Here is a 27,786-nt window from a genome sequence, read left to right on the forward strand (position 1 = left end):
AGCGTAAAATTAAAGTTTATATTACTTGAAAAGTGCAGCTGCTACTTTGACTTTACAGAGACCATCTTACATACACTTCTATATGAATGGGAACTTTGACCTGTCGGTTTACCTTTACATTCCCATTTTTTTTCTATATTCTATTAGCATTTTTGATAGTTTTAAGAAGCAAATGAAGGTATGTTTTATTCATTACGTACTGTTATGTTAGTAATTAAAAGGTTTAATTAAACCGTTAATGGATGATGCATTCTTTGTAAAGGATTTATTCCAAAGCAAATTTAGACCACTTGGCTCACTTTCTGTTTTGATATATTTTTCATTCATCATTATTACATTATTACTTTACATGGTCCCAATGCATCTGCTTGAAAAATGGACACGCTTAGACTGTTTTCAGACGCTACCATTATTTGTTTACAAGAGATTTAGTACCACACTGTTTGTACAACAAATGTTATGAGGGTCCTTGTTACTATATTTTTAAAATATGATCCCTGCCTTTGTTGCTCCTTTATTAATGGTTAAATATTTCATTCAAAAAGTGCAGTAGTTTTATGCTGGCATTATGTCACTTAAAAATTAGTTGACAAGGCAGTACTTTTATGCTGACATTATGTCTAGACACTCGTTTTACTTGATTTCAGACATTCATGGCATATACACGCAGAATTTAATGGTTTACTTGAATATCAGTTGCCAAGTGCAGTATTTTTATGCTGACATTATGTCTAGACACTCGTTTTACTTGATTTCAGACATTCATGGCGTATACACGCAGAATTTAATGGTTTACTTGAATATCAGTTGCCAAGTTCAGTATTTTTATGCTAGCAGTATGTTTATCTTGAGTCGTTTATCTTGATTTCGACATTCACGGCATATTCACGCAATATTTAATGCTTCACTTAAATCAGTTGACTAGTGCCGTATTTTTATGCTGGCATTATGTCTAGACACTTGTCTAGACATACTCGTTTTTCTTGATTTCCGACAATCCACAGTATATATTTAGCCGATAACATTATCAAAACACAATTTTGCGTTCGCAATTTGACAGTAGTCATTTTTTTATTGTATATTAATTATAGGTTTCATCATTAAATGTGTTTGAATACATTGCACTCTAAAAATAAAAGAGTGAACTTTTCACTCTCTTCACGGAGAAATTTTGCCGTAGACTAGTTACAATATATGCAGGCCTGGACGGCGTACATTGCACACTGTTATACGGTATACAACCAAAATTTAACTCCAAAGGAGCGGAAATTCACTCCATTAGACAACAAAAATCTTCGTATTGCAAAGCCAAAGTACTTAATATTCACTCTTTACAAAGGAGTGAACAAATGACCTTTTGCTATCAAAGTTTGTCAGCTTAAAATTAAAGTGGAAATTACTTGAAAAGTGCAGCTGCTATTTTGACTTTTCAGAGACCGTCTTACTCAGAATTACATACACTTCTATATAATGGGAACTTCGACCTGTCTGTTTACCTTTAACTTCCACTTTTTTATATTTTTTATTAACATTTTTGATAGTTTTAAGAAGTGTGTGTGTATGTATTATCTATACATCGATATATCGATATAGATATAAATAAAGATACAGATAAGAAACTTTATATAGATATATATATATATATATATATATATATATATACATATACATATATACATATACATATATATATATATATATATATATATACATATATATATACATATATACATATATATATATACACATTGGTATTTTTGTTTACTTCAACGCATGATAGCTGGGACTTAGGTTTACCTCGGGGATAGGTTTACCTGACACCAGGTAAACCTAAGTCTAGGGCCTTCTTGTTCAATCAATTTCACTTCCTTTGAGGAATGAATATTTCGAGTTAAGAGAAAACCTCATAAACTTTTCAATTCCGAAGTTACAAAAAAAAAATCGTTCATTTAAAGGGTAAAATTTCCCCTCAAAAGTGGAGGTAATTCCGAAGGGTATATAACAGAATTACGAACATGGTATATATGTTGATCCCAACTTTACACCTCGATTTTGACCAAATGCGGATATATATAGTTCCGAAACTTAAAGGTTCCTCTAATTACACTGAAATCTTCGTGTTTGTACTTTTTCTTCCATTAATTTGGGATATTTAAGAAAATAAGTGTTTCTATTTTAACTGGCAAATTTACACGTAACGAAACAACGCCCCCACATATAAGCAGTTCTTTCTGTGTTCGGTGGTAGGGCAGTCGATCGGATCGTATCGTTGCTATCCCAATAGCCTACATTCAACGTTACTTTATGTGGGCCTAGCCATGTAGTCTACAAAGGAAAGTGCCGCAGGTTACCGTAAACGTTGCCCATTTGAAGTTGGCTTTTGGAACTTTGGTGGAGTATATGCATTGTAAGTAACTTCCTTAAAAGTGTTCCGGATATATTAATAACATTTAGAGTAAATACCTTCATGCTGAGCACAAATAAAGTAAGACCATGGTTAGAGTTAGAGTAGACTAGCCTAGGCCTAACGTTAGCCCTAAATTGGACCTATCAGTATTACTGACTATGGTAAATCACAGCTGCCTGCTACTGCCTTTGCTGATACTCGGAATATAAAATGTGATAAATAAATTAAAGTATATACTTGTAACAGACTGGTCAACCTACACATTTTGCAGCCTGGTGATCTTCCAGATCTTTTAAAGTAAAGGCTTAATAATTGACGCACCTCCAAATATTACTAGGCCTACAAGGCTAGTACTACTATTACTATACTAGCCTACTACTACTGTAGCTAGTACTAGCAACTATACAGCAGGCAACCATAACTTTTTGCAGCCAAGCAGAGTTAAATATTTCATGAGTTTGAATCCATTTCAGGTACTGTATATGCTGATCAAATTGTGTTTGTGCATGTTTTGGGGCATTTGGACATCTTACTCCCTAAAAATAACCAAAATTACCTCAATATAATACCACTAATATCTGGGACCTGACCTTTCTGAGGTTAGAGGCTCAGAGCATAGCAAACAGCATCCAAAGATAATGGATGTTTACTTAGGCCTTCACTACAGTAAGCTTATCGACAGATGTGTCAATTTAGGGGTATGAAAGAACTTGCATTCGTGCGATGCAATTTTGAACCATTTCACGAAATATAAATCTTTGGGTATGTCTCAATCTCTCTGCCATAAAATAAGGCAGTCAGAAAGTCACAACTCCAAAAAACAGATACTCAAGCAAACGGAACACTACAGTAAAAGAAAGGGCCTGATAGATTCCATAAATGAGTTACAAAAGTAAAAAAGGTGAAAACTTTTGCCGTCTCAGTACAATATTCATCCCCACAATATTCTCTATATATGTGTTAGTGTGCATCACTTAGCCCTGTGCGTACAGTAGTAGTGGTGTGACATTGGTTCTGATTCAGAGAACTAAGTCACACAGGGCCTCAGTGTAGCAGTGTACAACAATTTTTTGTAACATGAGTTTTTTCCCCCTGCACCTATGGGATGAATCATGGCTGAAGGTAAACAATTGAGTATTCATTTTAGAATAACAACGCAATCATGGCTAAGTAATTTAGGCATTTTGATATTAACGTTATGATGTGGGTAGTGTTAATAGTGCTGAAGTAATAGCTTGATCAAAAGTATTCCTCAAAGTCCCGCAATGCCTTTACAGGGTGACCTACTGTACAGTCACTTGAGCACTTAGGAGTTTTTGCAAAAAGAGCAAATTCCTTGTCCAAAATTGCTAGGTTTGATCCAGTTTTAAGGAGTCCCATAACAAAAAAACACAGTCTGTGATATATCAATGGAAAAGTGTAAAGATTCAATGTAACATATTTGAAAGGATTAGAGTATGTTGAAAAACCACTAGATATGCATTTTAAGGAAATAAAAAGTACCTCATTGAACCTTGCATTGTGTTCACACTAATGAGTGATGAAATTGTTATCAGTGTCTTCATCATTAAAAGCTAATAATTAGGTTGATCAATGGTCTCACATATTAGTGCAATCACAGAGGTTAAATTTCAATCAGGTTATAATGCCAAGGGAATCCAGACCTACTTCATAAAAAAAAAACAAATTCATGGCTCCTATAAAAATCATTCATGATAAAAACCAGCATACATACAGTATGTGCAACTAAAGTAGTTTCATATTGGGTATCATGTCCAAATAAAAGCTCTTGATTGTATTCAGTTTTCATACTTTTAAAAATGACCATCGGTGTGCAGTAATTTGGTGTTAGTAATTTAGTAAGTAACATGAAAATGCACAAGACTAATGTTCAACAGGCACAAGATAGTTCTCATGTCCATAGCACAAACCAGGGAGTTGTTCCATTACAACTCCCTGCACGAACATGCTATTATGATCAGAGTTGTTATGGAACAAATAAAACTCCCTTGTATGATGTTAGCACTGTACAGTGTGACAAAACACTTAAATGCATACATGTGGTAACATGTTGCTATGATCCGATACTAGCTGGTTGGGTGCATAAATAGATCACCATTATGCAAACTGCACTGCACACGGTTTCCATTATGTAATAAGTTTCATTTTATGAATTTGTCAATCTGACATGTATGCTCCTGTATGTGTAGGCTGCATGTACAACTTATTGTATCTTAATAATATACAGCAAGAAACTATTGAGAACTGTGATAAACAACATTTTCAAAGTGACAGTTGGGGATCTAAATAGACCACTGAAAGCCTTCCCAGCCCCCCCAGTGAAAAAATGTGGAGGGGCGGAAGTATCATTCCGCCCCCCCCCCCCGCTTCGCAAGTCAAAAAACCCCTTTTTCATTTCCAAATGAGAAAAAAATCTCATTTGGAGCACCAAATTGCATCTAAGGCCTGGTGAAAATACAAAATTAAGTTTACAAAATGGAGTGGGTGTTGAAGTGTTCTATACTGCACCAAATTGCATCTGAGGCTACCTGGAAATGCAAAAAAATCCAAAGGGGAGGGGGACACCCCCCTTATACCCCTCCCCCAGGCCGGCCATCAGTCTTCAGCCCCCCCCCCCACTCAAAAGTACCTTCCTACGCCACTGAACATGATACTAAACATTATCTATCTCTGCAAGCTAGTGTACCCTGCTTTGAGATGTATGGTTTAAATAAGGTTTTCACAAGTTTGCCCTGTTGACCCAACCACTGGCCTAGACATACCAATAAATAGATCTATCCATGCTTCAAATTGAGTTTTCACAATTTGACCATTTTTACCTAACTTTCCTTTGACCTTCACCAAAACCAATAGGCTTCTTGTACTTGTGATGCATCTATACATACATACTGTACCAACCATGAGATCTGTCCAATAAAGCTTACTGTCATGAGAAACTGTGTTTACAAGCTAGGATCACAAACACAGTACTCCTACCAATGCACACGCACACATATGCCTTAGTGAGTGGAAAGTTTCAACATCATTGAAACCAAACATTAAAAATGAACTCAGTCATAATGCCAAAGTCTGTGTACACGAGTAGTCCTGAGCTTAAACCCCAAATGATACGTTGAGGGACTAAATGTACCGGTATACATAGTCTAGGGTGCATGCAATTTTTAAGTAAATGAACTGCATGCGGGATGAGGCATTGAACCATGCATGAATACTCAGTCAATCTCTTGAAGTGATTGCATGCTAAATTCCTGGGTACAACTTACATACCAAATAATAGATCAATATTCAAACTTAGTAGTGTGGCATTTTTCTCAATTGTTGCATATGCGGTTTCCATGAAAAAAGTGATAGCTAACTTAACTAAACTGACATGAATATTGGACAACATGTACACTAAGTGTTGACATCAAATAGGGAACTGCACTGTCAAGACTTCCACCTGCAATTTATGAAACAATTATCTGGACTTATTTATGTTCATTCTCTTGTCAGAAAAGATGGCTTAAATTTGGCACAATTTGAGGAATGCATGAATGCAGAATGAGAACACCACAGCAGATATGCTCCACTTTATTGCAAGAAGTACAGGGCTGCAATTTCAAGGTCGACACAGGATATCAAAATACTGTAACTTTGAGCTGCTGGTTCATGCTGACCATGGGATGCAGCGAGAAATGGCTTATATGGAAATAAGGAGCTCCCACAAGCATATATTGCAAACATCCCCAGTTGTCTTTAATATTCAGTAAGTATTGACTGTGAGATATATTTTAAATCCCTATGACCTGAAGTTAGTTTTCTAAAGTCTTCCTTTTAATATCCTCTAAGTCTGATCAACACACACTATACATAATATAAATTTACTGTACTAAGTTTCAACACGAACAAAGATGATGAAAATTTGCTGTTTATTTTCAAAAACTGTAAACGATCTAAGGCAACGTCTAACAAAGTAATGTAAGAAAGACTTTCCACTTCCCACCAAGTCCACTGCCAAACCTTTTGTTTTACTTTGCTACTTCCACCATCATAGAATGTTATCAGAATTGAAATGACTTTATGTGTAGTCTTTGAAAACCAAATGTACTGTAAATCTGCCATCTGGCAGGCTGGAATGAATTGTAGGTAGGATTGCGAAGCAAAGACTTGAGGTGTTAACAGACCATCACATTTTAACCTTGATTATGATGTGTTTATTTGTACCTTTTGCAACAATGTCAATATCAAAATGTGAGGCTTTAAAAAAATATTTACATGGAATGTACTTCAGTGAAACTTTGACATATGATTGAAATGTTGTTTTGGTTTGTTGTAGGTTAACAAGAGCTGGTGGAATTTCTCCACAAGAGAAGGAAGTACTGTCATCAATAAAATCTGCAGACAGAAGAATATTTTTACTGAAGATCAAAATTTTCAATGAAAGGAAAGGCTTTCGATTAAAATTGGACAAACAACTTCTGTAGATACAATGAGGACTAGATTTAAATGTCATTGATTGGAGCCAGGTACGGTGCATTCTATGAGTTTGAATTTTTCTTTTTAGTTTCTGGACAGGTATATGACATGTAGCATACAAATTAAAATTTGTTAATGAATTTTCTTCCTTCACAGCATCATAAAATTCATTATGAATAATCCATTTATACAAATTCTTATGTTGCTGTATTTGAAAATAATTTTCGTTAGTAAAACAAAGATTTTAATCATATTCATTGCATTAACTATTATTCATGTAACTCCCTTACTTCACTGTATCAAATAAAACATTGTTTCACCAATCCATTATTCCAGTTGTTATACTGCTGGGAGGGGAGACACCAAGGTCTTTTAATACTTCAGTTACCCAATTAATGCTAACTAGATGCTCAATAATGCTTCCCTCAATGGGGATGTTGGGTCTAGCAAACCTTAAGTCTAGTGGACCCTCAATGTAATGGGCATCCCCCCCCCCCATGTTGGTACTGCATGTGGTATACTTTTGTTAGTGAAACTAAGAGTTTCATCCTAGTCATTACATTGAGGGATGCTCTTTATTAAACTCCCTTACTTCACTGCAGCGTATTGGTAATCAACTATTCTAGTTGTAATGTTGCTAGTACTGTATTTGAGAATCCTTTTGTTAGTGAAACGAAGAGTTTAATGCTATCCATTACATTTAGGAGTACTCTCTAAGTGTCTACCTTCACAACATCATATAATAAATTATTAACAATCCATTATCTCTTTATATTTATGGCAGAGCTGTAGTCGAGTCCAATTAGCCAGAGCCCGATCCAAGTCCGAGTCCATCTGGTCTGGACCAAATACAAGACCCCTCAAGTCCGAGCCGACTCCAGATACCAAAGATCACCTTTGGTAAAAATTCTTGAACTGTTATGATAATTATGCACCCAGGAGGAAATTTACCTCATGCTATAATTGTTTTCGGACCAGATAAGTGGCAGCAAGCTTTTCCTGGTTCATAAATGTTCAGCCCGGGCGCTCAACTTTCAAACCATGCAGGGAGAGGCAAAATCATATTCAAACCACGACCACCGCCAGGTTAGAACATGCTTGTGAGAACCCTGCTCTACTAAAAGTGATATTCTAGTTACATTTAGGATTGCTCATTAAGATTTTCAAATCATCATCATTGTCATGGTTGCTACTTTTTCTGATGTCATCATCATTTGTGAATTATTGTTATTGTTGCCATGTTACATTTGCCAGTATCAATTTTGCTTATTGTTCTCTCAAAATTGCAGAGTAGAAGGAAGAAATGTTAGCTAATAGTTACTATAGCATATGTTCTTGGTCTCTAAATTGTTTACGCTGAGGTCAGTATGAACAGAAGTGTTTATAATAGTTTTCCTTTCTGTCAAAGTATTTTCTGAATCATTTCATTAATTTTATATTTATACTGGAATTTTCAGTAGGTGTTGGCTTCATTGAGGGTCAAAGGCTACTCAAGGTCAGTAGTGTAACATAGAGCATCTAACTCAACAAGGAAAAGTTGGTAGTCATATGTAGTGCATTTAGGTTTCTGACATTGAGTACTATTCTATAAATTTGTACAGTATAGCAGAAGCCCATGTGAGATAACTAGATATCTGAAACTGGAAGCTATGTTAACATGATAGTTCAATATTGGAATGATGAATGGAAGTTTGTATGCAGGTGTATCATGTGCTGAGTACTCTTAGCCAAGTCAAAGGTTATTTGAGGCCAATATAGGTAAAATCTGAAAACCTTCATGATCCCATACTATCTAGTATCTGACTAGTAGCTGCTTTAATAGCTGAATCTTAGGGCAATTAATATATTTATCAGAACAAGTAATGTACCTCAAAAGACTTCTTAAGCTCTTTTGAGCCCCCATTCAATATTTCAGTGTATTAACTTTATCATTCTTTTAACAAATTTACTCCAAATTGCTAGTTTCATGTTCTGGCAATGAACCTTTGTCATATCATGTTGCATGAGTGCTGTAACTGGAGGATAGGGTGTTGGGATAAATAGTTCAAAATAATATTAACAAAATTTGTACCATATTTTGCTTTTCTTTTTTCCCATATGTTGCCACTGCTTGAATAAGACTAGTTGATAGGACTTTTTGTGAGCTCCACCTTTGACAACAAGGTACCGTAGACTTCAACTGCATCTTGTTGGCAACATCCTAGGAAAGTTTCAATACACACAGATGTTTCTATAAATGAGGAATCTGATGAACATTCCAATACTGCGAGTCTTTATTGGACATTTCAGCAGGAGGCAATAACCAATTCTGCTATCGTTACATACTGTAGGTCCTTCATAAAATGCCACTTAAAGAACTGTATTACTTCCTTGGGAAGGTGAATTTTATTGTCAAATACAACATCTGTCAAATATTTAGTTTCCCAACCTGTCCAACTCCCCACCCCTCCATTTATCCCGAGTAGTTTACAGAAACTGGGACAGAACATTTTTTTGTGGGAAACAAGGTTAAATAATGTTGTTTGAGGTATTGAGCATTTATCTATGTCCCTTTCGAATCTAGATAGGAGGAAGTAGCAAACAATGCAAGGAAAAGATGAAGTTCAAGTGGATGCTTTAATTGCTTTTACCCAAAACATTGCTATATTCATTGATAAATATAATCCACTTCAAATTCAGTACCGTTATACAACATGCAAAAGAGTTATGATATTGATGTACTTTCTGAATTTAGACCATTGCAGGTGAACAAGTTTAACATTGGTTTTTAATTTGACTGTATGTAGAAAACACCGGTTACATAATGAACCTCAGATACAATGTCGTGTAAATACATATTACTGCTAGGAGCTGTTTAACAAACAGTGAAAGAAAAATGTATTACTTGACTATCAAGAGATTCGCAGAACTCCACTCCTTCAACAATATTTACAGTGGTGCAGACTTCAAAGCAGTGCAAGGGCAACAACTGCCTATCTCTTTAAGAAATTACCAAGTGCTTTCATTTCTAGCATTTGCATATGTTCAAAAGAAAAATGACAAATTAAAAGATGTGGTCTTTTCAATATGTTACCACATCTCCCCCCCCCCTCTCTCCCCCATCAAAAAAGTATTGCATGTACAGCAGTAACCCTTTTTGTACATGTGCAATATATGGGGCAGAGCCTTATTCATGACTTGACCAAGCCCTTTATCCATTTGAATAGCACAAGTTTATGTCAGTGGTATTCACATCAATGCCTCATAGAAAATGTGCCTCATGGTAAATTTTCTAGCTGATAGCATGAATGTGAATGAGCTGAAGTTGTAGAAGTTGCTTTGTTTATATATTTCTGAAAGTAACATGAAATTTCATATTGATTTTTAATGAAAATATTTGCATTTATCAGTAATAAACAGAAAGAAGACATAATGATTTCTGCTATAGTGTCTTATCTCTGCCTCTTATGTTAAAATTGTGTTCATTGGTTGGTCCTTGTTCTTCGAACATATTGCTCCCTAACTCAGCAAACCCATATTCGATCTGAATATGCTAATTCAGACAGCTTACTGTTCTAGCAAGTTCTCGACCAATTATATTGATGAATTTGCATCTGGATGAATTTCCACTGGATGAATTTGAATCATGCCAACTATGTAAGGAGCCATTTCTTTAAACCTTGCAAGACTGGTCTATAGAGTTTCAGCTATTTAATACAAGCCGATCGATGAAGAATTCAAATACTGTGTAATCCTATCCTACTTCAAAGGTGTACGTGGTCGAAAGGTTTCCTAGTAAAATTACTGGTCCTTTCAGATCTGCAACTTCATCTTGAGAACTTCTTTTTGGTCACATAGTAGCTTGAAACAATTGGAAGTTGGAGACAGTACTTTGAAGATATGTGCTTCGGCACCATGTACCCAGTGGCGTAGCCACGAGGGGGGGGGGGGGTGGGGGCGACAGCCCCATGAAAGCTTGTCGCCCGCCCACTGGGATTTTGGGTGTCGAAAAAATTACATGTGCGAAAAATATATCATTCATTGGTCTGCATGGTATCGAATCTCCATGATGACCACTCATGAACGACCCTTCGACCGCGGACCGGCAGTAGGCTATAGTTGCTGAAAAACCTGACGTGACATAGCGCATAGGCCGAGATATGTCATGATATTTCAAAGCAACTTACCAGATTGTCTTTTTTCTTCTATTTCTCTAAACTATTTGATGACCATATCAAGACATGGGGATCTCAAAATAAAGGATGTTGTGAAACTTTAGAGCAGCTTACAAGGCCTGGGAAGTGTTATTTCCAACGATCTAGGAGGTCTTTATAGCTGAAAACTTCCCGTACGCTGAGCGCCAACCCATGGTGGCACTCCACTCAGGTAGTAACAAGACGCCCTCCCAGGAATTGGTCAAGCCCCCCCCCCAAGCGCCCACCCCCTCCACTGGAACAATCCTGGCTACGTCACTGCATGTACCACAGGTTTATCTGATATCAAAGTGAAAGCGGCTTTCCACAAGAATAAAGAACTCAATCCCCACGCAAACAAGACTACCTACGTATAGTTTTCATTGAGGATTCCAATAATTCCTGCAATTTCCTACCAATAACATATGGAAAGTCACTCCTGTTATCGTGGCGGAGCTAGGGGTATTGGTAAGAGGGGGTGAGAATGGTCTGTATAGGCGCTTTCGACTTTATCTAAGCGGAGCGCCACCACAGGTTGGCGCAGAGCGTACAGAAATCTTTTGAGTAAAGATACTCCCTATATGGCCGGAAATTACCCTTTCCGGGCCTTGCTAATTTGCAGATAAACGAAGAATAAATAGGTGTCATCGCCAACAAAATGTGACAAATGTCAATAGGTAGATGAGAGCGCCATAAAAAAGTCAATAATCGCGAATAAGTAAAAAAAGTGATAAATAGCTGAAAAGGGCGCCAGCAGTCCATATGAGTCCGTTGAGGGGGGGGGGGGCATCCGCCCCTGACTGTATTGACGCTCCGCAACTGTTGGGAGCTCAGTGTAGGAAGAGAAGGGGGGAGAGGGATGGTATTTTTTAACGGTTTGGGTGAGCGTCTGCAATGTTTCGTAATGACATGTTATCGCAAGCGTTCAACATGCTCAAATAAAAAGAATGAATGAGGAGGAATTCATATCACTTTTCAATCATTTTTTGAAACAAATTGAGCGAATTGATCGCTAGTAATCTTGAAATTGGTTTTATCACGGTCATTGTCATGTTTCTCATATGTACCTTTCTCATATAAAAGAATTCTGTACGTAATGTTATCAGAAATACTTTTAAAATGACACCAAAGAGATTAACAATTCTTTTCGAATTTGTTAATAATATTGTCTTTTAAGAGACACCGTAGACACGTTGCTCGGTTGGGTTTACTGCAATAGTGGCAAATGGAGACCAATATCCACACTTAGTGGACCTAATGTTATAGTCGTGCATTGACCTTGAACAGAGGGGCCTACCGTGAAAACGTACGGAAAATTCACCCTTTTATATCTCAGCGAGACAATTCCACTGGATACAATAATACGACTCAAAAGTCCTTAGATGTGGTCATCATAACAATCACAATAAAAGATATGTATGAAAAGCAGATTAAAGATATGATGGAAACTCAAATGTGGACCAAAAACACGATGTCCCTACGGATGCCGTTTAGTGACATTTACATAATTTGTGTGTAGTAGGTTCCGTAGCTCTTTTGTGGAAAAACTTTGTAATATGCTTAAAGTTGGTAGTTCATCCATGCTTTAGATTAATGAGAGACATAGTTCATCACGTTTTATGAGGAGGGAGGCTATTTTTAAAAATCTGGGTAATAGGTACTGTAACTATTTTCTTGGAGAAAGCTTGGAATATGCGGATAAGGAAGAACGTTTCGAGTTCCTCCCACGCATTAGATAAATGAGGGACCTAGTTCATAACGCTTTGCGAGGATATCTCATATATTAGGTGTAAGAGAAGCGGTGATTGTAAGGAAGGGAAGGGGAGAATGGGGGGGGGGTAAATGATGTTACCAGGGGGACCTAATAATTTGTCCTAAATGAGATTTAAAAAAATCATTATTGTAAGTAAATTTCATTACTGCCTGCTCTCGCTGATTTCTTTTAACCCTATAGAGCGGAGTGTGTGAGGTGAAGAAGGGTAGGGCAGAATGGGGAGGGATGATAAATGACGATGTAACCAGGGGGCTGATAATTCGTTCAATAAGAGATTTGAAAATATATATATATGTAGGTTTATATCATTAATGCCTGCTCTCACTGATTTCTTTCAACCCTAAGTTACGCTTATCGGAAGACTATACGCCGATAATACAATTCTTTAACAAAGAGATGCTTCTAATTTATTAAACTGTGTAACTTTCATTAATCTATTTGGAAAAAATATGCTTTTAAGTTGAAAGACTCAGTAAGGATCAATTAAGTAGAACAAAGATCGTTGCGTGCTGCGTGTAACGATGAAGTTTCCTACATTGGGATGGAAGAGTATCAGGGAGTGTAAGATTGAGTGGGAAGTTAAATGACGGTGTAACTGAGAAATTAAAAAAATCTTAGTGATAAAATCATTATTGCTTGCTCTTTGTTGATTTAACATTAGAATAAATGTCTCTAATCATTAGATATTCCTTTAACATACGAGGTTCGGTTGGGGAAGGGGGGGGGGATACTAGACGGATTGACGGGGAAGAAGATTGGGAGCCAGTGGCGGAGCTAGGGATATTGGTCAGAGGGGCGAGAAAGGTCTGTACGGGCGCTTTCGACTTTATCTGAGCGGAGCGCCACCACAGGTTGGCGCAGAGCGTTCAGGTATCTTTTGAGTAAAGATACTCCCTATATCGCCGGAAATGACCCTTTAGGTATAGGTGTAATCGCCAACAAAATGTGACAAATGTCAATAGGTAGATGAGAGCGCAATAAAAAAGTAAATAATCGCGAATAAGTAAAAAGTGGTGAATAGCTGAAAAGGGCGCCAGCTTCCCGTTTGAGTCCGCCCCCCCCCCGCCTGACTGTATGGACGCTCCGCCAATGCCTGTTATGACATTAGAAACAAATACTGATATGAGATGAGTGTGGTATATACCTACTGACGACTGATAACAGTATTATAGTGCATGTTCTAGCCTTTTGACATCGTATGAATCTAGCAGACAACGTACAGGTACCGTCTGGTACCATTATCCGTTTTGAGTGCTATTTAGGGGTTCTAGGACAAAATCCCCCGGACAAAATCCCCCCAGACAATATCCCCCTGACCCATACAAAGCCTGCCTGCAACAACCAGGGATGGCCCAGGTGTGACAGTCAAGGCATGGGACATTGCACTGGTTAGGGTACCGTTCAGGGGATTGGTCAGGGGACTGGTCAGGGTACTAGTGAGGGTACTGGCGAGTGTAACTGTGAGGGCTCCTGTTAGGGTACATGTGAGGGTACCGGTCAAGGTACTGGTCATGTGACTGGTCAGGGTACAGGTCATCATACTGGTCACTCTACCAGTCAGGGTTCCACTCAGTGTACTGGTTAGGGTACTGGTCAGGATACCAGTCCGGATACTGGTCAGGGGATTGGTCGGGAGATCATTGAGGGTAACTGTCAGGCTCACTATTAAGGTACCGGTCGGGGTATGGTCGGAGTACTGGTCCGGGAACCACTGAGAGTACCAATGGAAATACTGGTGAGGGTACCGGATGACGGTACTGGATGACGATACCGGGGACCGGGATGACGCATTTTTGTAAAGAATTGATGGGATTTTTTATAGCTTGGGGAGATTTTGGCTTGGGTGGATTTTGTCCTAGGGGGATTTTGTCCAAGGGGGATTTTGGCTCTGGGGGATTTTGTCCTAGGGGGACTTTGTCCGGGGGGATTTTGTCCTGTCACCCTATTTAGGTATTAGTATTGGACCAAAAACAGTATTAATGTCGGCACGAAGCAAACGTTAAAGAAAGCTCAAATGTTGTTTGTCCATCTCTAACATCCCTGGTGGAACTATGGAAATATTTGAAAATTGTCAGCACTGTGGCAAGTCCCCAGACATTTTGATATGTTACCATTATAGTTAACAAATTGGGTAAAGCCTGTTCAGGGAATGATGATAAGCAGCCCCTCCACTTTTATGTTTTTGACAAAATACTATACACTCAAAGCCAGATTTTTAAAGCAAAAAAATTATGGCTCAGGAACTAATGGTATACTGGCAGTTTTGAACTAAAATCGACAGTGAATATTACATGAATTGCATCAAAACATAATTTATAAATGCATGCGCAGTTGCAACTGTTCACTGTATGTTTATTTTTTTCACTCCTCAGAGGAACACTGCTACAAATAGTCAAACAATTTTCAATTGATCAGGAATACAACAGAAATTGTCCCTTTCTGTACACTACTGTACAGTATACTGTGTTGCTGACTCAAAACATAAACAGAGATAGAGGCAGTGAATGTGATTGCTTAAAATTCATCAAAAATTGTTGACGATTTGTTTTTTTAAACTTCTACCCAGAAATCTGGCTTATTACCAAACACATACAGTAGTGGAGATTAGCATGATATTAAAAGACGAGACACAATAAAAATTGTACAATCATATTCAAGCAGTTGATTGTATTTTCTATCCCAGTTTATATTTTCCACAAGATTTATTTCACATAAACCAGGATACTTGCACTATTTCATGACCTCAATTTACTGACCTCTCTCATACATGAGAAACATTTTGGGAACTAACTTATACCTCAAGTATTTATCTAGACTTACCAGTATAGGCTGTATCTAATACCGTAACCAATGCAAATGACCACAATATCATGGAGTTTCCATGCTTGGAGGGACAAAATTATACACAATACCCCTGGATTGCACAATTTCATACCTACAGTATAGTTACAAATGTTGTGGTTTTACAGTATGTTTCATTGGGCTGCACTAGGTTTCCATGACATTGGTGCTAGTTGCATGTGCCTTTGCTGTATTCACGCCCCTCAATTTTGAGGGGAAATAATTTAATTTTGTTTAAAGAATAAACTGGTTCTTGGAGTAATAAAAGACCACACGCTTTCAGTAATTAAGTCAGGCCTAACATTGTAAACTTTTCCCATAGCATAACCCCTGAACCCCACTTGTAGAATTGTGAAACCGTGGTTCAGAAACAATGCAGTGTACCCCTGGAGATTTTGAGGGATAAAAGTTTGAAAGATTTTTATAATAGTAATCTGCTTAACAAATACCCTTAGTCCTGCACAAGTATCTGTGTGGTGGTTGTTGAAAATTACTATGGCTTGCTGATCTTGCTTGGAATACAAACTTAAAACATCTTAAAACATGAGAAATGCATTTAAGAACAGTTAAAGCAAGGTAAGGCAGCAAAATATCCAGTAACCTCAACACTTAAGCATCAGGACCACTTCAGTTGTATAAAAAGTTCCATGTTCTTGACAAGCAGCTGCAAATGTTCCCTAATACTTACAAAAACATGTAGTGCCACAATGTCACCAAACTAAAATATTTCAAGAAGTACATTGCAAAAGAATGAGTCCATTTATACAGTTAAATATGTAGAAGACTTCCCATGAAGACTGGTCTGCATTCTCTTGGTTCTGTCTGCTTGAAGCTTATCATATTAATTTCCTCTATCTTTTATATGGTGTAACAGTGTAACATATCCTGGAACTAGTTAGTTTTCTGTTACTGCTCTGCATTTATGTGAAGCAAATACTACATTACTGTGCCAATCCAACAACTATTCCCAGCAACTTCCTAACTCCATTGAAAGATGTGCTGTGTCCCAGAGGATATACATGAGATGTGTGAATCTACTTCGCGATTTACAGGACATACTTTTGCTTTGCTTGGCATCGGCTTCTATGCAAGCTTTTAATTGATAAGCCCAACAAGGAGCTACTGTATACCACTATGTACAGCATGATGAAAAGCTTGGTTGATGATTGTATTCACCCCACTGTAAACTGTGTGATAATCTTGCCTGGCATTTCTAATTAGAGCATATCCTTTGCTGTATTAGCCTGTAGATCTATCCATCTGTTGGTACAAAAAGAAAAGCTTTCTCTTAAAGATATGCTGATTTGGTCCCAATTATAGCACGCGCAATATAGCTTGGAATGTTTTGCGATTACCGATTATACCTCACATGACCTCACACTCTACAAATGAAGAAAACAATAAACTGCTTTACAAAACTAAATCTCCTGTAATTCAGCCAATATTTTAATCATCTCACTACCTTTCATATATACTATTTTCACTGTAAATTTCAATTCGTTTATCCATCCCATTTCGGGCCCATCAATTCTTGATTCATCTTGCCTTGTATACAACATTACACATTTTATTTATGCAGCCATGCATTCAATTGGAGCTGAAACAGCTCCCTACCATAGCAAGTGCTTTTAAAAGTTGCAAGTCATTCAAGCTTTAACAATTGTAAAGATTTCAAAATTTAAATATACATGTACATTTTATGTGGACCTAGCCTGACAATTTGGTGTTGTCTTGCATTGACCTTTAAGATTAAAAACCAGAGAGTGGATATACTGTAGCTCTAGTGTAGTTAAATACTATGGACATAGAGGAAAAGATACCACTACATTAACCAGATCATACAAAAGTTTTCATCCCTTCTGATTGTTTCTTTCTTCATTCCATAACTTTGGAATAAATTACCTCAGATGTTACTCGTATTTAAGATAATAGAGTCCTATGGTATCAAGTTTATGCAATGTCAAACATACAGAATATTAACTTACTTTTTGGTTAATTCAGAAAATATCTTCCATTTTGCTGTCAATGATGCAGTAGGTCACCACATCAGTCTGTCCCAGACGGCATCTGTGCTCTAGCTATGATTGCTACCGTTCCAACATTGACTTTTTCACTGCATGGCAGCTACATCGTACAGTGTTATTCCCTTGGATAGTGGGCTGTTGTCATTCATCTTGAGATTGAGAATGTTGATCATCAAATTTGTCTGAGAAAACATTAACAGTGCCAATCAAATGAATATCAATGGTCAGAGTGTAGATGTGCATTATTTCAATTTTTATTGTACACTTCTCTCCAATATATTTTGGGCCAATACAGAGCTCAGATCTTTAACACTGAATATTGCACATTTAGTCAACTTGGTATTACTTATGGATCTAAACAGACTTAACAAAATGACTTACAGTATATGCAAGGGAGGGGATAGAAGGCTTTATCAAATTTTTGTGTTATATAGATTTTTGGAGGATGTTAACTTTTAATTAGGTGCACTCAGCTTTTGTAATAGTTACATTATGGAAATGTACTGACTCAATAACCTTTTGGATGCATGGCATTGTTATTTTGTACAAATTTTGGCTAGTTATAAATAAGACACTTGAAACACAATGCATCACTTGAGAGACTTAGATTAAAGGTGTTCTGCATTGGCCCAAATTTGATGCTAGATTTTCTAGTATTATATCCTTTAACTGTTCTTATTGATACCCTCACTGGTATATTCAGACATCTTACAGTACAGTGGTGTTTAGAATGTCTGAGAATATTTTGGAGAGTAAAGACTTCCAAGAACTTTTTGAAAAGTTCTAGCAATTATAGCATCTCTTATTCAATACTACTTGTAAGTTACATTTGCATGTTGACTTCAGTCTCTAATAATCTAGCATAGCTACGTACAGTATAGTAAAGGCTTCATAATTGACGCACCCCCGTAATTGACGCACCTTAAATTATTACTAGCAACGATACAGCAGGCCACCTAAACTTTTTTGCAGTCAAACAGAATTACATATTTCATGAGTTTGAATCCACTTGAGGTATTTGCTGACCAACTTGTGGTATTTTTTAAGCTTTTAACACCCTCCCCCCAGTTTTGCACGTTTTTTGGCCATTTGTTAATCTTACACCTTTAAAATACCCAACATTACCTCAATATGATAACACTACTCTCTGGGACATGACCTGTCAGAGCTTAGAGGCTCAGAGCATAGCAAACAGCATCTAAAGTCAATGGATGTATACTAAGGCCTACACTACAGTTAGCTTATCGACGAATGTGTCAATTTAGGGGTATGAAATAACTTGACACGGCAGACATTTTGTGGTCAAATTCTGCTCAATTGTACGGTGCATAGGCACAGAACCTTAAATATTTTGAGATCAGAACATTTCTGAGGAACTAAACATATGAAAAACACACACAGTTGAGTAATTTGGATTTTTCCCTGATAGATATCATTGATCAAATCCTTAAGTGCGTCAATTATAAGCCCACATGCTACAGTATCTGGTCATGATTAGGGCAATGTACAGTAACATAATTGTCCAGAAAAATCTAAGGCCATATATGATACATACATGCACAGTAGGCTAAGAAGTTAAGCTGACCTACTTGAAATCTAATTTCTCTGGCAGTAGGTATTAATTTGTAGCTCAAACTACAGACCAGTTTACCCTTGACCCAATGATAAGGTAGTGTTAGGACTTGGACTATGGCCCTAGGCTACAGCCGAACGTAGGCTAGGCCTTACAAGTTTTAGGCTAGAAGCTAGTCTAGACTATAGTATTGAAATATGGGTATGAACAAATAACGTGAAGCTGTATGCAATAACGTTATAATATCAACGTTATTAATATCACCAAACTTATTGACTAATCTCATGGACCTTACCTGAAGTTGTTGGTGAGACGTTTTCGTGTTAACGGTACTTTTTTTAAGAAAAAGTCAACAAGGAAAGAACCTGGGCACGAAAACCAAACTACCCGGCGAACGACTGACCCGATCTCAAGCCCAGTCCCCTTGCATCGAGAGGGAACAGATACTACACATCATCTTATATTAGCCGAAACTGTTATTGGGTTGCATGCAATGCAGCCTACGGGTATGCTTTAGCGTTAGCCCTGGCGTATACAGTGTACACAGTGTAGAGCGTATACACTGAATACAGGCTACTGCCGCTGTCAAGAAAACTACGGATGCCTGTACGTCAGGTCAACTTATATACCAACTGGGGGATATACTTTGAGAGCAAGACTTAGGTTTACCGTAAGGGTTTGACCAATTGGATTTTTCCTTGCCAAATGACCCAAAAAGTAGGTAGCAACTTATAACGACTGATATGCAGTCCTAGTACCATAAGGTATGCTGATGTAAAATTTCAAGTTGATCCAATCATTTCACCTCAGGTAAACCTAAGCACCAACTTGGAGAAGTAAACGTAAATACCAATTCAGTGCTATATATATATATATATATATATATATATATATATATATATATATAAAGTTTCTTATAAATATATATAAATATATATATATATATATATATATATATATATATATCCTAACTATGGATCCTACCTTAGGTCGACAGTTACATTGACTTACACACTAAATTTAATCTAACCCTAACCCTTTTTTCTAACCCTTACCCTGAACCGACCATAACCAAAACGTTTAAATGAACGTTTTAGAGGACGGGGAACATTATAAAGCTATTTGCGACAATAAAAAAGTGTCTTAAAATGGTAGTGAAAACATTTTTTACCATAAACTGTCGACCTAAGGTACATATTATGCTTATATATATATATATATATATATATATATATATATATATATATATATATATATATAATATAATATATATATATATATATATATATATATATATATATATATATATATATATATATATATATATATAATATAATATAATATATATATATATATATATATATATATATATATATATATATATATATATATATATATATATATATATATATATATATATATATATATATATATATATATATATATATATATATATATATATATACAGACTTGGTATGACTGTCGCCTTTCCTGGAATCCTGATGAATACGATGGTTTAGACTACATAGAACTTCCCCTCACTGAAATATGGCGACCGGAATTGATTGTGTATGAAAGGTAAGAAACCATTTACCTGTCGGTTTTTATTAATTCAATGACTGTGCTATAACATGCGACATACGTTTCACAATTGGCCAAACATATATCAAGGAATTGTGAAGGTTTATATCACCCGGTGTCTATCCAAATGTAAAAAATATGGTAGGTCAAACATATTTCTTCACTGTCATCCTTTGAGGCTTGACTCAAGCTCTTTCACAAAAATCAGTTTATGCTTGTACCTCTATTCTCTTCGAATTATCCTTTGAGGATCTCAAATACTCGCTGACCACAAATCATAATCCGTCCTATTCGTTCTTCTGTTTTATTTTCGAATTTGTGAAATCCTCAAAGCCATGCATAATTGAAACAAGTACATTTCGTGTACTTTCTCCCAATGCCAACAGACAATTACTTTGTCACCAAAACGATAAACTTTTCCTTAGCAGGAATGAACAAATACACAGTCCATTTTATCACATCGACCCAGTTTGCTTCAAAAGAGTCATTTCTTGGATACTTATATTTTTTTCATCAATGTGTTGCTTGTTTGTTCTCAGGCTATCAAAACATAGCGATGTAAGTTTCCAAACGGAGACCGATATTGTAAAAGTTCGTAACACTGGTAAAGTAAAGTGGGTAACCGTAGCGTCAACGAGAACGTTATGCTCGATAGACGTGGAGAACTTCCCAAGAGACAAACACACTTGTGACGTTACGTTTACAACTTGGCTGCACCAAGACAATGAGGTAAACATTGAACTATCGTTACAAGCGTTATGAACACAGAGAGAGCAATTAAATTATAAACAATGTATAAAAATTGATTATTACTTGACTAAAATGAGGTACGGTTGCATAATTCTTCTGGAAGTTATAAATACGTTTTCATTATTTTGCTTTTGGCTTATTAAGAAAACATTTTGTTACATTTGGAACTGTTATTTTTGTTTTGTTTCGTGAGGAAGAATATTGATACAGATATAAATATCATCACTCAAGGATCTTATTACTAGAAACACATCTGTAAAACTTGTCTCGTAACATCCTTGTCCGTCGTTGAGATAAAACGTCCAACTTTTTTGAAACCTGTTTTGTCCAATAACTTAAACCATAATCGTTTTTGTACGCACTAACTGAGAAGTAGGGGATTAATGTGGTTACACAAACATAATTTGTAGTTCAGTATTGTAGCAATTTGGCTCACAACGTTGTAAAACGTCAAAGTTAAAAGGATACTTGTTGATTCTTCTTCTAAATATTTCTTTATTCCCCTTCCTCTAGCCCTGTTCCCCTGTTCCTATTCCCCTGTTCCTATTCCTATTGCAGTTCCTATTCCTACTCCTATTCTTTTTCCTATTCCTATTTTTATTCCTATTTCTATTCCTGTTCCTATTCCTGTTCCTGGTGCTACTACTACTGATATTCCTATTCTATTCCTATCCCTATTCCTATTCCTATTCCTATCCATATTCATATTCATATTCCTATTCCTATTCCTACTCATATTCCTATTCCTATTCCTGTTCCTATTCCTATTCCTGTTCCTATTTCTTTTCCTATTTCTTTTTCTATTCCTGGTCCTGTTCATATTCGTACTGCTCTTCCTATTGCTATTGCTATTCCTGCTCCTTTTCCTATTCCTATTCCTATTTCATTTCCTATTTCTTTTCCTATTTCTTTTCCTATTCCTGTTCCTATTCCTATTCCTACTGCTATTCCTGTTCCTATTTTTTTTCCTATAACTGTTCCTGTTTCTATTCCTACTGCTATTCCCATTCATATTCATATTCCTATTACTATTTTTGCTCCTATTCCTATTCCTATTCCTCTTCCTATTCCTATTCCTATTTATTTTCCTATTTCTTTTCCTATTCCTGTTCCTGTTCCTATTCCTACTGCTATTCCTATTCCTATTCCTATTTTTTTCCTATTACTGTTCCTGTTTCTATTCCTATTGCTATTGCTATTCCTATTCATATTCCTATTACTATTTTTATTCCTATTCCTATTCCTATTCCTTTTCCTATTCCTATTCCTATTCCTATTCCTACTCCTATTCCTATTCCTATTCCTATTCCTATTCCTATTTCTATTCCTATTCCTATTCCTATTCCTATTTCTATTCCTATTCCTATTTATTTTCCTATTTCTTTTCCTATTCCTGTTCCTATTCCTATTCCTACTGCTATTCCTATTCCTATTTTTTCCTATTACTGTTCCTGTTTCTATTCCTACTGCTATTCCTATTCTTATTTATATTCCTATTACTGTTTTTATTCCTATTCCTATACATATTCCTATTCCTATTTATTTTCCTTATCCTATTCCTATTCCAATTCCTATTCCTATTCCTATTCCTTTTCCTATTCCTATTCCTGTTCCTGTTCCTATTCCTACTGCTATGTCTATATCCTGTTCCTATTCATACTGCCATGCCTATTCCTATTCATATTCCTATACATTTTTATACATTTTTATACATTTTCTTTAAATGTTTCTCTGGAATTAAACAAGTTTTCTTTGAAGCATTGAACTCATTTTTGTCTTTCACACTTTATTTATGCAGCAAAAACTACAAATTTTGGGCAAGATGGATCCATGTGAAATTGAGCATCTTACTTGGCGTTTAAAGTTTACTGGTCTTGGAGGTAACGACTCGCTCTACATATGTGACCAATACCTTAAAAACCAATCATATGTTCGTTACATCGCCACTTTGGAAAGACTTGACACAAACTTTGGCATGTACACCTTAGTGACACCAAACGTATTTGTATCATTTTTGAGTGTGATTACTATTTGCTTTCCAAGGGGAGACAACACCGGGCCAACGTTTGGTATGATGTGCCTTCTGGCTTTAATCATTCAACTTTGGACACTATACCAAGTACTTCCTGATACTGCTTTCTCTAGAGTGGGTAAGTAGAGTCCCCCCCCCCCCTCCCCACTCTCCCAATTCACCGTTTACGGTTCCTCCTTTATATTACATATTAGAGTATTTATATCAGAAATATACATCTACAAAATGTATTTACGCATTCCAAACAACTATTAACATTGCTCGAGTTAGACGTAAAATCCCAATGTTTGAAGCGACTTTGGGATCAAGCAATTATTTCTATGGACTAGCATCTGTCATACTACGCTGGATTTGAACATACAATTTAATATAATTTATGGCTTCAATAAAATGACCACTCTTTAATCAAGTGTGCATATTGGGGTTGAGACATTGTACTCGTTCGTCAACTGATAAAATAAGTATATGCAATTCTTCCCACCTTTCATCGTTGGTAGCACTGACCTGAAACTTAAATTAATGCGCATTATTGGGTGGAAAAAAAAAGTGGTAACATAGTGTGTGCTTACCCGTTCTGAGGTTAGGGTAAAATATGTTATGCTTGTTAATGTGTTGTGGAAAAAAATAACGAAGTCTTCTGAAACCGTACAACCAAGTGACTTGATTGTTGCGTGTCTGTCATATGATCAAACTTCAGACAACATAGGTAAACTAGCATTTGGTCATTACTCGAGAACCAAATGTCAAAATATCGAAACCATCGTGGTTTTCTAGGATACATTACTTTTAAGATAGCCCTTTGTTGCCATTGAAAGGATTTCCCTTGTTGGTTTGTCAAGATATATTTTTGACGGTAATCTCTGATTTTTCTCTGTTTTTTGAGATATATTGTGGCTTGTCAGCTGCTTTTTTTTTCGAGATATACATTTTGATGTGTCAAAAAAATTCCTACTAGGTAAGAAAATGGTTAATTCAGTGAGTAAACGAGAATATATGATATATAAACAGATGTGCATACAGCAAATGTTTTAGGTAACCTTCAATATTGTGTATGTATTTTTCTATGGCTTTTTCAGGTAAATGCATTGTGACTTTAACTATTGTAGTGGCTTTGGAAACGGTCATTTCTGCAATAAATATGGGCATTAAAGACGTATGTTCCTGCTGTTGCAACAAACGTAATCAAGAAGAGCAACAACCTGTAGCTGATCAATCAGATGTAAACGTGGTACAACACAACGATTGTTGGTATTTTTCTAAGATATTGCTGATAATTTTCTTTCTCGTAGTCATATTTGTGATCAACATGATAATGATTTGTAGTTAGAGCAATTAATAACCATGGTACAAACAATTAAGGTATACCATATGCATCTGCTAGTAAGTGTGATAGCTCCAAGGCAACTGTAGATAATCTGTTTTAAAAGAACTCAACTTTCTGAAACATTTCCTTTTATAATGTAAGTATAATTGAACGAACCAACAATGTAGCTTTCTGATGTACTTTGTATTTGATAACAAAGAAGTTACACCGCACACTGAATCAAGTAGAATATTTGACCAAGACCTGTTATATGTACTATACATTTCAATTATAAATACGTGAAACATGTTAGAAAATGAGTTATGATTACTTAAGAATGAAAGTTTTATTAGGAATAACCTTGTTTACTTTACAGCCTTTCAACGTAGATTATTATTTTATGAATAACTGTTATATTTGGTCACATTCTTTGAGATCAGTCATAACGTACATTGAGAAGTGAAAAGTATCTCATATATGATTTTCTATCAATACTATTATATTTCCATTTTATTGAACATGAAATATTGTATGCATTGCTTGAAGATATTCCTTTGTAAATATCATTAATATTTGTTCGGTAGTATTATAGCACTAACTAGATTATAGTATTATAGTGTTATAGCACTAACTAAAAGAATGCGATCTAATAAGGTTAATTGATAGTTTTACAACTATTAAATATATTGCTCCATTAGTTTACTAAAGGGACATATCATATGGAAAGCAGAATAACCAAACTGAAAGCCTGCCAAATCAAAGAAGACATGATGCACTGTTGTTGTCTCTACCGACTCATGTGTCAATAACTCATTACGTCTGTCTCACCGTATAAATACCCCTCCCATTCCCTCTTTTTTCTTTGGGTAACTGCAGGCTATCAAGACCTACCGTACTGAATCAATAAAAGTAACACCTGTTAAAATGTTTTGTTTATGTTATCGCAAGTCACCTCTTGCGGTTAAAGAGAGCCGATTATTCCACTTATTATGTACTGATCTACAATATGCAAATGCACGCAGTTCCAAGAAATGTCAGTTTCAAGTGGTAGTCCAAAATCTCAATCAGCACACCCCTGATATCATTTCTCTGAATGAGACAAAACGAGATAATAACACCCATGTAAATACCTTAGACTATCATATTTTCCGAAAAACTTCTTGATGTCATTGTTTGCTCTGATCACATGTCTCCATAATCCACTGTATTCATAATATTAAGGACGATATTATTTGTAATCACTACCGTATTATCTTCGAAGCCAACTTAAATATAACCCTAAACCAGGCTATTTTGATCTATCGAATGCAAACGGGTGGGGGTGGACATCACTCTTGGAAACATAACCCCTCCCAATGAGAAACCCTTAGATTACTTTGACAGGTAAACCGATTAAATTTACCAAACAATTTGTTCAAACCTGCCACAAACACTCTTCATTTAAGATTCTTAAACCTAAGCTGTGGAAATTAACCAAATGAATTTTTAATCTTATCAAGCAAGAAGAACGCTCAGCAGATTTTTATATGCTTAGTCATGACTCACATACTAAAACACACATCAATTAGACTAAAATGAAATTAATAGGCTTATCGCCGCTACAAGAAATACACAAGTTGAAAATAAATGTAACCATATCACAAATGATGAAACCCCAGGACCTACTGGAATAAAATCAAGCGAATCACCAATCATTATGCTAGCCCAAACTTTCGGAACAAAACAAAATTCGACAAGGTCCATATTAATATCAAAAGACCAAGATTCAACTTCTAGAAATCCATTTCAATAATTCTACTTTGACAATAAGTATAAACATGAGATCGATCGCAGAATCATCTCAAACCGCAAATTCATCCCAACCCCTTCTAATATTCTCAAATTTGACTGCCCCAAAATAGCCCCATAATCCCACAGGACTGGAAAACCCTCTTCTTGCTGTGACAGGATACCCTACCTGTTGGTCAAAAATATTCAAAAGAACTATATCGGCAATAATATAATTCCCCTGTTTCACAAACCTCTTCGCTTCGTTCTCTGTTCGTTTCCCACCCGTTGAAAGTCATTTTTATATCCAAACCAAATAAAGATCTTACAAACGGCCAAATCAATCGTCTCCCATCACTTGATAAGATCTTTGAAATAATAATTGATTATCGTGTATATAATTATCTTGAAATAAACAACATACTTGAACCATCACCGTCCGTAGACACAGAACCACTTTAATCGCTTGTCTGCACAAATCCAAATTGGTTTAGCTAAAAACTCTTCACTTCTGCCCTGTTCGAAGTTGCGGAATAAAAACATTTAATAAGGCTTGGCTCAATGGAATTCGTTATAAACTGTTAAACTTGAATTTATCGCAAACATAACTCGGTTTCTTTTCTCTTTCTCTAGTAACCGTAAACTTAGGATCTTTTATCAAAATTATACCTGTAATCCCATCCACCTTCATGTCGGAACCATACAAGGTGCAGCTCGAAGCTTTCTACTCTATTCAATACTTGTCAATGACCTTCACATTCCCCTTATAACTCAATTTCAGCCTATATGCAGACGACATCACCCATCTAAAACACTGGCTACACCCCTAAAATTACAGTAAAACATATCCATAAAGTCATTATCCACTTGAAGAATTGGTGCAACAGTTGGCAAATCAAACCTGTTACGTTTAAGTAGTAGCACGCAGTTACCCAATTGCACGCCTAAAAAACAATTTGTACTGCTGTATCCCAATTTAATTTTACCCATCATAACACTGATAAAGCAAATTTCGTCGGGTCAAGTTTATCCATAAACTTTCCTTCAAACCTCACTGCGACAACAACGCAGCCACATGTTGGCAAG

General features: G+C 36.2%; 1 protein-coding gene and 2 long non-coding RNA genes across 7 annotated transcripts in view; 2 read left to right on the forward strand and 1 right to left on the reverse strand.

Annotated features, from left to right (window-relative positions):
* LOC139982982 (neuronal acetylcholine receptor subunit alpha-9-like) overlaps positions 1 to 25,847 on the forward strand; it is a 37,080-nt gene extending 11,233 nt beyond the window's left edge. For all 5 annotated transcript variants that reach the window (XM_071996295.1, XM_071996298.1, XM_071996296.1 and 2 more), the window contains 4 exons: positions 20,736 to 20,845; positions 21,388 to 21,577; positions 23,397 to 23,748; positions 24,707 to 25,847. In XM_071996295.1, the coding sequence (XP_071852396.1) occupies positions 20,736 to 20,845; positions 21,388 to 21,577; positions 23,397 to 23,748; positions 24,707 to 24,957 (903 nt within the window). In that variant the 3' untranslated portion in view covers positions 24,958 to 25,847. The remainder of the gene's footprint in view (positions 1 to 20,735; positions 20,846 to 21,387; positions 21,578 to 23,396; positions 23,749 to 24,706) is intronic.
* Positions 1,824 to 12,725, forward strand: LOC139982996 (uncharacterized). Its single transcript, XR_011798462.1, has 4 exons — positions 1,824 to 2,407; positions 5,921 to 6,173; positions 6,744 to 6,933; positions 7,668 to 12,725. It is a non-coding gene; the product is annotated as an uncharacterized lncRNA (long non-coding RNA).
* On the reverse strand, positions 16,258 to 20,117 carry LOC139982995 (uncharacterized). Its single transcript, XR_011798461.1, has 3 exons — positions 19,563 to 20,117; positions 17,656 to 17,876; positions 16,258 to 16,930 (listed from the first exon to the last, which is right to left on the reverse strand). It is a non-coding gene; the product is annotated as an uncharacterized lncRNA (long non-coding RNA).
* Positions 25,848 to 27,786: the final 1,939 nt, after the last annotated feature.

The sequence above is a fragment of the Apostichopus japonicus genome, chromosome 16 (genome assembly GCF_037975245.1).
Source record: "Apostichopus japonicus isolate 1M-3 chromosome 16, ASM3797524v1, whole genome shotgun sequence".
NCBI lineage: Eukaryota > Metazoa > Echinodermata > Holothuroidea > Aspidochirotida > Stichopodidae > Apostichopus > Apostichopus japonicus.